General features: G+C 48.2%; 1 protein-coding gene across 5 annotated transcripts in view; it reads right to left on the reverse strand.

Moving 5' to 3' along the window:
• Positions 1–15,301, reverse strand: part of LOC101629986 (chromosome unknown open reading frame, human C11orf49) — a 136,808-nt gene that overhangs the window by 17,183 nt on the left and 104,324 nt on the right. For all 5 annotated transcript variants that reach the window (XM_004682852.2, XM_012725417.1, XM_012725416.1 and 2 more), the window contains one exon: positions 827–911. In XM_004682852.2, coding sequence (XP_004682909.1) covers positions 827–911 — 85 coding nt within the window. The remainder of the gene's footprint in view (positions 1–826; positions 912–15,301) is intronic.

Genomic DNA, 15,301 nt, shown 5'->3' on the forward strand with positions numbered 1-15,301 from the left:
CATTCCAGAAGCCATCGGCTGTTAATAATGGCTGCAGGAGTTTGCCTTGGCTAGAGGTGTCGGTCATTTCTGCTCTAATCTTGCAGAGCTCCCCTAGATGAGCCGGACTGGCGGGGTCTGGAAGATGGGTTTGGCAAAGGCAAAACTGCGGCTGCTTCTAACTGCAGATAGAAGGTACACCCCACACTCCCGCCCACCTCCCACGGAAGGCGCAGGAACAGAGTTTAACTTCACTTCCATTTGCCACCTTAGCTCAGGTTTTGTGTTAAATAAGTGAAAAAATAAGTAGGGAGTAACTAAGACACAGCCCAACTACCCCACTTGGTTAAACAATGAGTCCAGGAGACACCCAACACAGAGATGGGGGCCTTCTAACTATTCCTGCCAAGGCTTCCCGGGTCTGGACTCATCCTGAAAGCCGCCTTTTGGCACGGAATGGGGCTTCATCACCTTCCTGCCTTTCCAGTCTCCACCCTCAGACCCGGCATCACGAATTGTGGCCAACTCTTGGCCTTCCTTTCTCAGAATAGCCTCTGGGATTTTCCTCCACGAGTGTGCACAGAGTGTGTGCCTCTTCACTTCACTGCCCCCCAAGTCTTTCTGCAGACCCTAAGGCTCCCCACAGAAACCACAAAGGATCATTAGGCTTCCCTTTGGAAATGCAGAAAATGAGTGTTATGTTTTGGGGTAAAACCCAACCAGACCCTGCTCCAAACGCCAGCTTCCTCCCTCATGGCCCACTGGTTTGTTGGCATATTTTCAGGGTGCTCTAAGAAGCATGGTGGCACAGAGGGCTGAGCTGGTATGAGGAGCCCAATGGACATACCTGGCTGCTTTCTGCGTAAGCTCCAGGGGGAAATCCGGGCACAGTAGCTGCAGCAGACAGTGATATTCTTTCATGGTCAGCAAATCTGCAGTGCAAAGGGAGACACGCTCATTAGGCCAGCACGTGGGTCACCACTCTCTTTTTGGTCAGTTTTAGATCTAGTCTAGGTAGAGCTGCCCTTCTAAAGAGGTTATGGGTGTCCTAGCTGCTCACCTGGGATGAATCTGAGATCAATATTTCTACAAAACTTCTCCTAGGAGTGAGGTATCCACTAACAACATTTTGGCCAAAGGAGTTTCACTGGCTTGAAAAATGGTCTAGTGAGGCCCTCCCTGCTGGCACAATGGGTTAGAGTGCAGCACTGCAAGCCAGCCACAGCCGCTTCAGTGCGAGTTCGATCCCCATCCCAGAAGTGACCACATGGCGCGGCAGACCTCTCCTGACCCGCCCGCTGCTCCCCTCAGCAGTCAGTATACTTTGTCAATCTGCCTGTTCTGCCCCCAGTCTGTCTCTGGTGAATCCTCTTACTGTCCCTGCACCTCTGGCCTGTCCCCCAGTTCTGTATGCATAAGTAAATAAACCTGGTGAGACGAGAGAACAAGAGGGATACCTTTATCAACCATCTTCATCTGGTTTTCCTTGTGTATAGAAATCTACAGGAATGAGTTATTTCATGAATCTGCTAAAGTTCTCTGGCATGGTAACATTCACCACAACTCGCCTAAAGTCTATCCAGAGAATATCTGGAAGTAGTTCTGAGGCAAACCCAGTCTTGCAATCTATGGAGAGCGATATGGCATAGCAACCCACAGACCTTATTACTCTGGCATGCGGCACTGCTCTGGCCGGCTTCTTCTGGATGCCCGCGCAGAAATCTGGCCATCCCATTAGAGGAAGCCAAGACAAAGGCCCGAGATGTGCAGTTGAGGTGACTAAATGATCTGTGATGCACGCCAGCAGTGAGTGCTTGGGAGAAATGGGTCAGGATGAGGGTCTGAGGCCCAGCAAAAACCCAGAGAGGCCAATCTCGGGGTGCGGGGGTGTACTGGATCCCAAGGGAGAGGACGTCCAAGTTGTATTGTTTCTGCATGTATGAAAGCCAAAAGATTCAGATCTGGCAGGCAGCAGCAGCGTGCGGGTGTTGTAGATTACAGTAACCATTCCAAACACGGAGGGACCAGCTCCCTACGGCAGAGCATGAGCCAGCACCTGGGAGTCATCCGAACTGGGAATGAGTGCGAGAAGGGTACCTGGAGGGCAGGGCCACGTTTGGGGACTGAAGACGATGATCACAGGCCCTTGGCTTCTTCGGACCTAAGTTAGCCCAAGCCACAGGAATCCAAACCTCCTGCCCCTGCTAGTTTGGTTGATGCTTTTCCAAGGCAAAAACCCCAAATCCCCAGGGACAGGCCTGGGTTCCTACTACTTTTGCATCAAAGCTCATCCAAGGTGGGGGCAGAGAGCTGGACTAACCACACTGCCGAAGCCAGGGACAGCAAAGGGACAGACTCGGCGCCACGCAGGTCAAAGGATCACGATGGCTTTTGTGGCTTTCGTCAGCCACGATGGGTGTGCGCTTTCCTCCCCTCTCTCGCCTGACCTTGGGCAGAGCCTGGCAAGAGGGTTCGCTGTTTAAGGAAAGGAGTAATAGTCACTCCTGGTCTCACAGATGCGGGATGAGGGACAGGAAAGGCAAAGGGAAGGGAGAAAATCACCGGGTCCAGTATGTTCCCACTTTACTCATGCTCCAGAACCACCTACAGAGATGGGGGGGGGGGGGAGGAAGTACATAAGAAATACAGCTATGCTTTTGAACCATCAGCACTTTTCTAGGCTAGCTAAGCTTGGGTGGATGCATCTGATACGGCTCTTACGAGGGTCAAGGCATTTCACAGGCTATTTATTCACATGTACCCCCTAAATTACCTCCACGGTATGAAGGAAAGAGACACAGCATGAAGGAAAATGTTGGGGTAGAGAGAAAGCGGTGGGGTAAGAGGGATGTAGCCCTCATCTTTAATAAAGAACAGCAATACAGAATTGCTCTCAGCCTCCTGGCTTCCAGATCCTAGCATGTCTTTTGTTTCTTGATGATTATTCTAACTGCTGTTTTTCAAATATTTGCTTCCCAAAGACAGAAGAAGGATTTGCAAAAATCATCATTTGTATTTGTCTGACGCAAGAGCAGGCTCTTGGCAATGCTGAATACACCAGAAACACCACTCCTGCCCACCACTTGTGGGACTTGACTTATCCAGCGGTAAGGTGAGGAAGAAAGTCAGATAAGAAATGAATAAAAGTGCAGGCAAATAGCTTTTATCACCTTAATTGCGAAAGACAGCAGTTCTATTAAACTAATGGCTAGACAACATCAAGGCTAGATGATCTCCAGGGAGAAGCATCTGCTCCTTGGAGATATTCCTGGGTTGTCTGGCACGGCTACTTGGAGAATGGCAAGTGGTAAGACCTGCTCCCCAATCGGAACATTTCTGAGCTAAGAGAAGCAGTTCCCTTCCTGTCCCACAGGCCAAGCTTCAAATCTTGCCTCTGTAATTTACCAGGTATGCAACCTTGGGCAAATTGCTCAATCCCTCTCAATCTCAGTTTCTCATCTGTAAAATGGGAATGATGATTACCTTTCAGGGCTGAAGGCAAGATTAAAAGAGATGATGTCTATAAAGCACTTAGCAGAGATCTAGAACACAATACTGCGAAACAATGGAAGTTAATTTTGGTTCTGTTTTTAAATCCTGGGAGCCCCGACAGGAAGGAGAGGCGGATGGTGTTTCCTGTTGCGTTTACATTTCGAAACAGGATTATTCTGTCTTGGCGCTGCTGGAGCCAAGCCTGTGTCTGAATACTCTTTGGCAGTGCTCGTTTTGTTTAATATTACCCTGTGCCTCCTCTGGTCCAGGCCAGGGTCCTAGAGATGAACAGGCAGAAGCCTCCCTGGCTCCCGAGGCTCGTGCAGACACCAGTTAGCCCTGAGTGCTCCCGTCTGCTGAGGAGGCCATGGCTCGAAGGTGCGCCAAGCTCTCAAAAGGCCCGCCCAGGCAGCCGTTTATGCTGGGGGAGTAACAGAGATGAGACAGAAGAGTGGCTGCACGCGTCTCAGGGCTGGAATGGGCTCACACCACCTTCACGACAACCTCAGCAAGCAGACTTCATCATCCTCTAGTCCCACCTCATAACACAGACATAGAGATGGGAGAGAGGAAATAACCTGGTGAGTCAGGAGAGAAGGCACCGGAGCCTGGGGGATAGGAAGGAGACCTGGTGCCCCTGAGCAAGATCCCAGGTTGGGCGGGAGAGAAGGTGGCCTGGGGCTTAATAGTGATAACACCACCTGCTAAGGTTGAGCTGTGGGCAGGCGCTCTGCCAGGGGCCTTCCCAGTGTTACCTCATCTGGTCCTCACTACTGCTATCCCCACTTCACAGACACAAAACCTCGGATGTGCACGCTAGATTCCAAACTCAGGCATTCTGGCTCCAGAGCTTGCCCAACTAACACTTCCAGCACCTTGATCTTATCAAACATAATGTGCTAAGGGTTAAGAGCTTGTTTTCCCCTCCAAACAAACTGCGGGAACTAAATAGCTCCAGGTGAACTGGATCAAGGAGACAATTCAAGCGGACTGGGATTTTTTTCTGGTGAGAAATTGAGTCTGAAAGGTTCTAATTACTGTCAACAGGAAAGACAGCAGCTCTAGCAGCTCCAGCTCGCAGACTGTGCTGGGCCGGAGGCCGCGCTGGGGGTGGGGAGTACACCTGTGCTGGTGGCTGCCTCACTGTTCTCATCCCAGCCCACCTGCCAGTTGCTCTGCATCCTGGCAGGTGCAGGGAAGGTGAGTGGTGTGTACCACCAGACGCCTCTCTAAAGGAATCCCCCCACAGTTAGGAAACATCAGCCAGCAGGTCCTGAAAGTTCAAAGGCAGACATGAGAAGGCTCTGGTACAAGATCAAAATCAGAATGTTCTCCACAAATTGGTGCTTCTCTTTGTGTGGGTGGTCAGAGCTGTTCAGGGTTCTTATTCTAAACCTGGTAATATCCCACTGACTGTGCGCCTGGCTCTGGGACAGAGGTTTTCACACGCCGGAGAATCTCCTCTCCCGGGGCAGCGCAGCGGAGCAGTGGTTCACAGAGTGGGCTCAGAGTATCTTTGAGTGTTGCTTCCGATTTCAAATTGCTAGATCTTTTAAGTGCTCTCTGCCTCAGTTTACCCATCTATAAAAGGACGACAGTGAAAGTACCAACCTCCCAACGGTTGCTGTGTATGAATGCCAGAAACTTAGAGCAGCGGCCTAATAACCAGCGTACAGGCACAGTTACCTGCTTTAACTACAGTCCCGTCTCACATAAATACTGTCAGTATTTGCTGTTATTATTTTAGAAAGAAACAGGGGTTAATTATTTATTTATTTATTTTTAATATATTTAAATTTTTTTACATCATTCTTCACTTTGTGCATTTTTTCCATCTCAGTTGTAATCCCCATGGGGAAACACGGGTTCTGAACTAAGGTCAACTATTTTCCAAGGAACAGAGCTGGGCAGAGGAGGACTGAGCTTAAAGTCTGGAGTCCTCCTGCAGTAGGTGGGGTGAGCTGTCCTGTGGAGGGCTTGCCTTCTGGCGACAGGCCCGTCACGCCAGATGGCCGCTGACCCTTCCTCACTTAGACCCCAGGTGCCTCCACGTGGGCCGCAGAGCTCAGGACAGGGGCTGCGGGGACGCAGCTCAGCAAGGCCGGGCCCAGACTTGGCTGTCAGACCACCTGGCTTCAAACCCTGGCACAGCTACTGACGGCAGCGTGACTTGGACATGTTCCGCCGCGTCTTTGAACCCTGGTTTCCTAATCATAGAAATAACCACAGTAGCTACCCCGGCACCCACCTCAGTGAACAACCACTGTACCTACCTCCATGGAATTATAAAAATCAAATGAGGCAATTAACGCATAAAGTGCTTTTTCTGAAAAAACAAAACTACCAAAATGGTCAATAACTGGCAGTTTTACAATTAACTGATAAAACTTGATGTCCTGAAGTATAAAGGACCAGGGGAGAAAATAATAATAACAATGAACAACTATATGCCAGCGACATTTTATGGGGGTGGGGTGGGGAGTAGGATCAAAAACAGTGGGGGAGTGGGAAGTGAACTGGACTATGGTGATGGCACATGGGTGATTTGGTGATGGGAAGCCCATGGGGATAACAACTGAGATGGAAAAAGGCACAAAATGATGTAAAAAAAAAAAAAGATGTCCTGAAATGAAGGCATGTTTGGACTCAGTGAAAGCCCTCGCCTGGCACAAAGGAGTAAACATCTGTGGTGACCAGATGAAAATGCAGAAGACTCATTTCGCTTCACTGGGTGACCACAGGGACTTCTCCAGCAGGTGGCAGGTCTCTCCGAGGCTCACGACCCCGCGAGCGCAGACGCCAGGGCAGGTGCGCTGTTTCCCGGGCTGGCTGACATCTAGCACCTTTCCTCCCGGTGCTCAACCCATGCAGCTTGGATACGTATTTTCCTAGGAATGCATGACCAATTTTACCACGAAAATCTGAGGACTCCTCGGGTTACTCATGTCACCACGTTCAGCTTTAGCAGGAATACTATAGTTTCAAGATAAGCAGCTCCTCCCACCCAACTCAAAGGGCTCATCATTGGTTACTTCTGATCCTAGAGAGTGACAGATGAGGTCATGCTGGCTGAGAAAATGGGCCTAGTCAGAAATTACCTGTGCCCACTGCATTCAAGACTAACTCATTCTTATTTCCTCTTTTCTTGGAGAAGAGGGGTGAAGATCTCTTCTTTTCTCTACATCTAGCCCACCTTCTTGCTTTGGAAATTTCTGCTCTGAAGCTCTGTGGGGCTAGCTTAGTCATCTCTGTCCTTCTCGCAGATCACCAAGTGTGCCCACTGGCCTTGGTCAGAGCTGTGGGGGGCCGTGGCTATGGACTCCGCGCTGCTGCGCTTCCTGGGAATGGCAGCCCTCTCCAGGGTGAAAAGGCCAGCGAGGGTACCAGACAGAAGGAACTCGGGCCACGGCTTTGTCCCTTACCCAGAGAAAACCTCCTCTAAAGTCTGAATAGGTCCAACAGCTTGGGGGGGAGGTTGAATCGGGGTTCAGTCTGAGCTCGTCTGTGTAATGCCCACTAGTTGATGACAGGGGAGCGAGTGCAAGGTCAAGCGCTGGAGATAATGAAATGCTAAGAGACCACGGGGAATCCCAGCGGCCTGAACCGTCGCTGTGGCTTGGCGGCACCATCTCACAGGAACTACCACGGAGGCCAGGGAACACCGCAGCCCAGGACGGACCCTCCAATTTTCAGCTGCAACTGTTTTCATGTTCTTTTGTGGAAGGGTTATGAAGGCTTGTTCTAAACGACACTCACCCTAGCTAGGACACTGCCAGGGGATGCTGGGAAGGACAGGGATCGTTTGCCTGTGTCCATACTACCCTCCCTAGGCTCCGAGGCTCTGGTACCAGTCCACAGCTGAGTAAATACTCCTCAGTGCTACTCTGCGAGGGGGGGTGAGGGTGAGTGGGCGGGGAGGAAGGAGCGAAAACAGCAGACTGGTTCACTCCACGGTGGCACTTGGTACCACACGTCACAGGAGGCCCCCTCACATCCTAAGGCTGAGCGCTTGTCAAGCAAAACCCCGGGAGAAGGGCAGGTGGTGTCCTTACATTTTCTTTCCTTGATGGTGCTGTTGTTTTGTATTATAAGTGGAGGGAAATGATAATTAGCTTACTGAAAGGAAAATTATTTTACAAAAGGAATGAGAAGTGATGGTTTCAGCTGACACCTGTGAGAAAGCAGTGGGGCTGTTATTAAGGTGATCCTCTGCCAGCTCATGACTCCCCAGAGCAGGTTTCGTGTGTGAGAACAGGGGCAGAAAGCCAGACTCTTCAGTCTTTGTATTTTATTATGACTAAGCTCAACACCAAGTAACTGTTTCGATTGGGCCATTATCTATGCTCTATGCAAAGTATTAAAGCAGTATTAAAGAGAGAGTCACAATTTCATGACAATTTTTAGAATGACCAAGAGCAACTCTCCAGGGACGGTTCATATTATACAAAGAAAATGTGAGCATTTCTGATCAGGGTCTGGATCAATCTGCTCAGGATTTCAGGCCAACACCGCCCTGCCTAGCCACCATCGTGAGACTGAGCCAGAGGCCGTATCTGATGTGAGAAGAGCCCCCTATCTGCATCAGTCAGACCCTGGGGTGTTATACTCTTTCCTGTCCATCACTATGGGGCTGTTGAGAGCTGGAGGACCAAGCAAGACTGGCTTCTGGGGATGTCACTGTCTTAGGAAACTCAGATGACATAACATACGACAGGCTGACATGGAAGAGGCTGGGTGGGGCAGGCCCGGTGCACTGCGGAAGGAGGCGCTGGTGTGGGAAGAAACGGAAATCTTTTGGGCATGTGCACAATCGCTGCCCGTTACAGAGGAAACAGGAGCCAGCTCTGGACACCAAAAACTGGAGCAGGGTCTTGGCACCCTAAGCTCCCAAAGAGCCCATGTTAGAAGTTAGTTTGGGGCCCTCCCTGGTGGCCTAACAGGTTAGGACGCAGCGCTGCAAGCTCGCCGAAGCCGCTTCAGTGCCTGTTCCATCCCCAGTGCCCGCCCGAGGTGACCCACATGGCTCGGCAGACCTCTGCTGACCCGCCCACTGCTCCCCTCAGCAGTGTACTTTGTCGATCTTCCTGTTCTGCTCCCCGCTCTGTCTCTGGTGAAGCCTCTCACCACCCCTGCACCTCTGGCCTGCATCACTGTTCTGTGTGCATAAGTAAATACATCTTTTAAAAAAATTATTTTGAGTCTAGCATTTGTGTCACCATTTACATTTTGATCTAAGACCAACTAATCCATTCCTACAGCTGTGCTAATTAACATTTTAACTGGGAAATAGGAGGGTCTCAAAGGCTGTGACCTTTGAGACAGAGGCCTCAGAGCCAAGGTGGAATTCTCATACAGCAGGTGCTACAGCAAACATCTATGGCCATTCCTGTTCTTCACTGAACAGTAAATGGTCAAAGAGGCACAAGAGCTAAGGTGAGAAGGAACTTCAATCTCTTCTCAAGGTACCAAATGGTGAGAGGAAACTTCTGCTCTCTTAAAGGCAGCAGATCTGAACAATCTCACTCAACCTTTGAAAAACAGGCAGTACTATTTTAAAAAGTTTTCATTCATATAGATTTTGATGACCAGAAAGAGGGTTTACATGTTGTTTCAGGGAAGGAGGGAAGTCTGTTCTACCCCAGGGCACACATGAGACAGAGAAGAGAATTTGGCCTGAGTTTTGTGAAGAATTATGTTACATTATCCTGGGCACAGTTTTTCTGGGTTTCCATTTTCTCAGCGATAAAATGAGGAAGTTATGCTATGTAAGGATGCCTTTTTTTGAATGGAAATCGTATAAGGAACCTCAATGTATAAATAGATAAAAATGAAGTCTTTCTTACCCAACCTCTGCCAACGGCCCATGTGAAGCTCAGGTGAGGAAGTAGCCAGAGGAGCAGACCTGAGGCTTGGCTTTAAAACTCCAGGCTTGGGTCCTCCCTGATGGCACAGCGGGTAAAGCACAGCACTAAGAAGCTAAAGCCACTTCAGCATGAGTTCGATTCCCGCCTGTCCCGGAGGTGACCACATGGTGCGGCAGACCTCTCCTGACCCGCCCACTGCTCCCCTCAGCAGTTTTACTTCGTTGATCTGCCTGTTCTGCTCCCCACTCTGTCTCTGGTGAATCTTCGCAGCGCCCCTGCACCTCTGGCCTATACCCCAGTTCTGTATGCATAAATAAATAAATCTTTAAAAAAAAAAAAAGTCCAGGCTTCAGTGTAAAACCCCTAGCCCCAGCCCTGAGTGGTTTCTTTCTTTCTTTTTTAATTTAAAGAACAGGCCAACTGACACAGCTGAGGGGAGCAGCGGGCAGGTCAGGAGAGGTCTGCCATGCCATGTGGATCACCTCCGGGTCAGGGATCGAATTCATGCTGCAGTGGCTTGGGAGAGCTTCATAAAGTGGTGCTTTAACCCGCTGCGCCACCAGGGAGAGCCCCCTGAGTGGTTCTTACCATGTTCATGGGTAAGACTCCCGGCTTCTAAATTAGCAGCCTGATTCAACCAAATCCAGGCTCTTCAGCTAAGTAGCCACGTGACAGTGAACAAGCCAGGTAGAAATGAAAAGGAGTAACAATGATGGGACTAGTGATATTAACAGTACGAACAATGATAATAATTATGAAGAGTTTTTGAGAGAATTAAAGGTGATTCAAAAAGAATAAATTTGAGGCCTGGTCTATGGCAGAGGGTGGGCTCTCTGAACAGTACTGGCCTTGTCGCTCTCCTGCATTCGAGGCACACAGGTGGGATGACACCTGCATGAACAAGGCCCAATTCATCACTGTCTCCAGCTCAGGCCAGTGGGTGGCTACACAATCTCATTCCTTATCTCCCCATTATTTTGTCTTGCCTTTGTTCTTTATTGGTGAGGGAATGACAGACTTCCTGCCTGAAGGCAGGTGCACACCAAGTTCCTGCGAGGCAGCAGGCTCCCATTAGCTCACTATCACAAGCTGGTGAATCTTATTTGTACAGTGTGCATAATCACGCCGACCATTTCCAGATACATGATCACTTTTGATCCTCATAAGTATGTGTGGGGCAGGGAGAGAACGGTATTAACCTCACTCTTATAGACCAGGAAGTACACCCAGCAAGGGACTAAGTGGCCAAATCAAAGCAAGCCAGGCCTTTTACTAGTCCTCAGGCGGGGCCTTCCTGGTGTCCTTTTCTTGCTTGCTAGAGGGTCTCTGAGGACTCAGCCTGCTGTCATTTCTTCCATGGATAAAAAACACCAAGACAGTGAACTCCACGAGACTGCTGTAAATGCCAGCTGCCACGCTGCTGTTGCTGTTAAATCTGCTGTTAAATCTACTTCCAGCAATTCCATCACATGGCCCTTCTAGGCAGGGAGAAGGGCAGATGTGATCTAGCAGGCCTCCTGATGCTTGAAGCCCCCAAAACAAACTGACAGACCTTTTCTATTTTAGGTGACTTGTTGCTCATTTCTATGAGAAAACAGAAATGGGATAATAAAAATGATAAGTACTTTAAGCCATTAAAAGTCTGTATCTGTACTTTTAAAAAAGGATTTATCTATTTATGCATACAGAACTGGGGTCCAGGCTAGAGGTGCAGGGGGTGCAAGGATTCACCAGAGACAGAGTGGGGAGCAGAACAGGCAGATAGACAAAGTACACTGCTGAGGGGAGCAGCAGGCGAGCCAGGAGAGGTCACCCCCTTGGCTGGGGATTGAGCTTGTGCTGCAGTGGCTGTGATAGCTTCATAGTGCTGTATGGTAACCGGTTGTACCACCAGGGAGGGCCCTGTATCTGTAATTTTAAAAGGACCATACACAAGTTAGCAACCTGTTTTGCTTTAGAGATGAACATTTTTAATGTATATACAAAAAAATTCCAACTACCTTTTTCCTTTCTAATTTAAAATCAGGCTGATAGCTGGGATGGAATCAGCAAAACTGTCTGATGAGAACTTGTCTGAGAAAGCAAGCCACAGAAAACAAAAACCAATAAAAGTTGTTATTTCCCTGGGCCTTCCGCCATCCAAAGTAGCCATAGAGTAAATACGAAGGAGAACAGATTATGCATCTGGTTTGCTTAAAATGCATTTTCCTTCTTTTCTAAATAAATATGAAAGGAAGCAGTGGCTAACAGAGTTACTCACTGAGGCGGAGTTGAACCAAGACAGACTAAAAATAAAAAAAAGAAAAAAGCAACCTACGGTCCCTGGTTCTCTGTGAGTATGCAAGGTGGGGAAGGCTGCTGGCAGCCCGTAGGCGTATTTATAAAGACCACAGTCTGTCCTCTCCTCCGAACCGCTAACTTCCACCATGATGATGGATTTATGGCTGTCCATCCACTAAGAAAACAGACTTAAGAAAAGAACCCAGCAGGAACCAGAAGGAGAGCTGGCTATAGTTAACACATACATCTCTTCAAATGAACCCACCTTTGCCATTCCTACTGTTCTCTGTCTTTTGTGGGCATATATAATGTACCGGAGCTATAATTATATGGATGTGTGTGGGTAAGGAAAACAGGCAGCTAGAGACAGAGGAGTGTCTGACTTTTTTGGAGACTGGATGGGAAAGGAAATTGATGTTAGTAGTTACTGTTCTTCAAGCCATGGGCTTTGTTTTTGAAAATATGGGCTTCCTGGTAAAAGATTCTTTGCCTGTAATGTGAGTGAATCACTCATCTTATTTTAATAAAAATTTCAACCAAATGATAGTGGGTATCCACCCTGGGAAATGGCACAATCCTGAGGCTTTCTGCTCCCCGATCCTTATCTCTCACTAGAACTGGCAGGCACACAAAAAGATGAAAAATACCCCAGTGGCATCAAAGGACGGCCCACCCAATTTCTTCAATGCACAACTATTCTAAAAGACAAGTCTGCCCTCCTGTTGGGTTTGGATAAGGTACCTGGTTTTCCCACTGCTCCCCACTTTGGCATCAGTTTCTTCCTCTGTCATGCCTCACACATAAGTGTTAAATAAGTCAACTATATGTTAAAGTATGTAAGATTATATATTTTCTTGAATTGAATTTTATAATGTTCATGTATATAACCCAGTAAAAAAATAAGAAAACAACAGTATGAGCAGTGGGAAAACATCCAAAGGTCCCTAAAAAGCCAAACCATTGAGAATTATAAAAACTGCAAACCAGAGGCCTCCCTGGTGGCACAAGGATTTGAGGGCAGCACTATGGAGCTATCGGCAGCCACTGCAGCATGAGTTCGATCCCCGGCCAGGGAGGTGACCCACATGGCCCAGCAGACTTCTCCTGTCTCGTCCGCTGCTCCCCTCAGCAGTGTTTCAGTGGATCAGCCTGTTCTGCTCCCCACTCTGTCTCTGGTGAATCCTTTCAGGCGCCCCACCCCCCACACCTCTGGCCTGCACCCCAGTTCTTTTATGCATAAATAAATCTTAAAAAAAAAAAACCCTGCAAACTTTTAGTCTTAATAATCCTCTGGGTTCTACTTGGGTCTAACATTCTAGGATTCTTTCACTGGAATTCTCTGTGGCTTGGGTAGCAGCACCGAGATGAGGGAGGATGTGATGTGGATCCAGAGTCCACACAGCTCTCGAAAGAGCGGGAACACCATGAAGCCCACGTCATGCTTGGCGCTAAGAATGAGACTAGGTTCAAAAGCCTCTCAAAAGTTGTTTCCTAGCTACACGGCAAGGGCAAAATTCTTTGCGTCCCAGCTTCCTCATCTGTGAAATGGACTGCTACTTCTTCCTGATCAGATTCTAGACAAGGGGCCTCTGCTAGTGCCCTAGCTGCATCCCAGACCATCCCAGCCACTCTGGCTTTGCTGTTCCTTGAACATGTCAAACCAGCCCTTGTTTGAGGCCTTTGGATCTGCTGTCCTCTCTGACCTGACACAGCTGCGTAGCTCTGACCTCCTCAAATGCCACCGCGCCAGCAAAGCCTTCCCTGGCCACAGTATTTAAAATAACAACTCCTGGTCTACTTTCGGTCTCGTTTTCCTGCTTTATTTTTCTCCAGAGTGCTCATCACTGGCTGATCTACTATATATTTTTAAACTGTTTTACCTGTCTCCCCACTAGGATGTAAGGTCCAAAAGAGCAAAGATTTAACTCTTTTTTTTTTTTTAAAGATTTATTTATTTGTGCATACAGAACTGGGGTACAGGCCAGAGGCTCAGGGGTGGTGAGAGGCTTCACCAGAGACAGAGTGGGGAGCAGAACAGGCAGATCGACAAAGTACACTGCTGAGGGGAGCAGCGGGCGGGTCAGGAGAGGTCTGCCACGCCATGTGGTCACCTCTGGGGCAGGCAGGAATCGAACTCATGTGGAAGTGGATTTAGCTTCTCAGTGCAGTGCTTTAACCCTTTAACCCACTGCGCCACCAGGGAGGGCCCAGATTTAACTCTTTTATTCCTTGTTGGTTCTCAACCAATAATTGCAAGATGAGCAAGATTGCTGTGTTGATGAAACGAGATGACGCTTGCGAAGCTCTCGGCTGTCAGACACAGAATATGCCTCACAGACAGGTTTCGCTTGGCTTAAGCTGTATTTTTACAGTTTTGAACTAAATCATTAAAATAATTAAGATATTTCCCACAATGCAATCTAGATTACAGGTATCTCTTAAAATGGGAAAAAAAAAAAATCAGAAGACCTGGAGGGTCGGCTGGGGTGGGCCTCCCATGGCTGCTGCTTTAGCCACTGAGTAACACCTGCATTTTTTACATTACTTGTCTAGCTGCTGCAGGAATCTGAATTTTCAACCCTACATGGAGAATTTCTCTCTGGAAACATTTACAAGAAAGATTTAATTCATCAGACTAAGTAGGTTTAGATGAAAAGAAATAACCTAGATGGCCTTATGATGTTTAGGGAAGAAAGCACAAAATAGAAGTTATTGTATATAATATGATACCATCTTTGCTCTACAAGAAAAAAAAAAAGAGAGAACATAAATTTGCATGGAAATAGAATGGGATACAACAAAGTGTTAATGCTTAACTCTGCTTTGGGAAAAATTGGTGATTTGTGTGTGTGTGTGTGTGTGGTTTTTTTTTTGCATTCAGAAGAATAAAATTAATTTTATAAACTGTGATGCAGGTTGGAATTTATACCTCAGTGAAAGTCAAAAAGCAAGTAAGCAAAAAGATAAGCCACCCACAGAAACTATCAACTCTGTATCTCCTTCAGGAACCAATTTCCATGTCCCTCATTTTCAGGGGCTCTATCTTCCCCTCAAGATCATTTGTTTTGTCCAGATGATGACTAGTAGTCATCTTATATAGTCCTTTATCTGCGTCTGGACCCTATTACAATGTTCCTTGGTCCGTCCTTATTAATGCTCACAGTTCAGGTTCATTGGGGACACAGAGAGTGTCTACCCCATCAAGTGAGAGAGGGGTAGGAGGAAAAACACATAACAACGTCAAGACTAAAACGGTTGTGGTGGCACATGGGTTAAAGCGCAGCTCATGAAGCTGTGTGCAACCACAGCAGCACAAGTCCTATCCCTGGCCAGGAACTGACCCACGTGGCTGACCCACAGCAGACCTCTCCTGACCCGCATGCTGCTCCCCTCAGCAGTGTATTTCATTACATCTGCCTGTCCTGCTCCCCACTCTGTCTCCGGTGAAGCCTCTATCCCCCACACCTCTAGCCTGTAACGCAGCTCTGTATGCATAAATAAAATAAATCTTCTAAAAAACTTAAAAGTAGGGCCCTCCCTGGTGGCGCAGCGGGTTAAAGCACTGCACTAAGAAGCTAAAGCTGCTTCCACATGAGTTCGATCCCTGCCTGCCCCGGAGATGACCACATGGCGTGGCAGACTTCTCCTGACCCGCCCGCTGCTCCCCTCAGCAGTGTACTTCGTCG

The sequence above is a fragment of the Condylura cristata genome, unplaced genomic scaffold (genome assembly GCF_000260355.1).
Source record: "Condylura cristata isolate star-nosed mole 26May11 unplaced genomic scaffold, ConCri1.0 scaffold00015, whole genome shotgun sequence".
Lineage (NCBI taxonomy): Eukaryota > Metazoa > Chordata > Mammalia > Eulipotyphla > Talpidae > Condylura > Condylura cristata.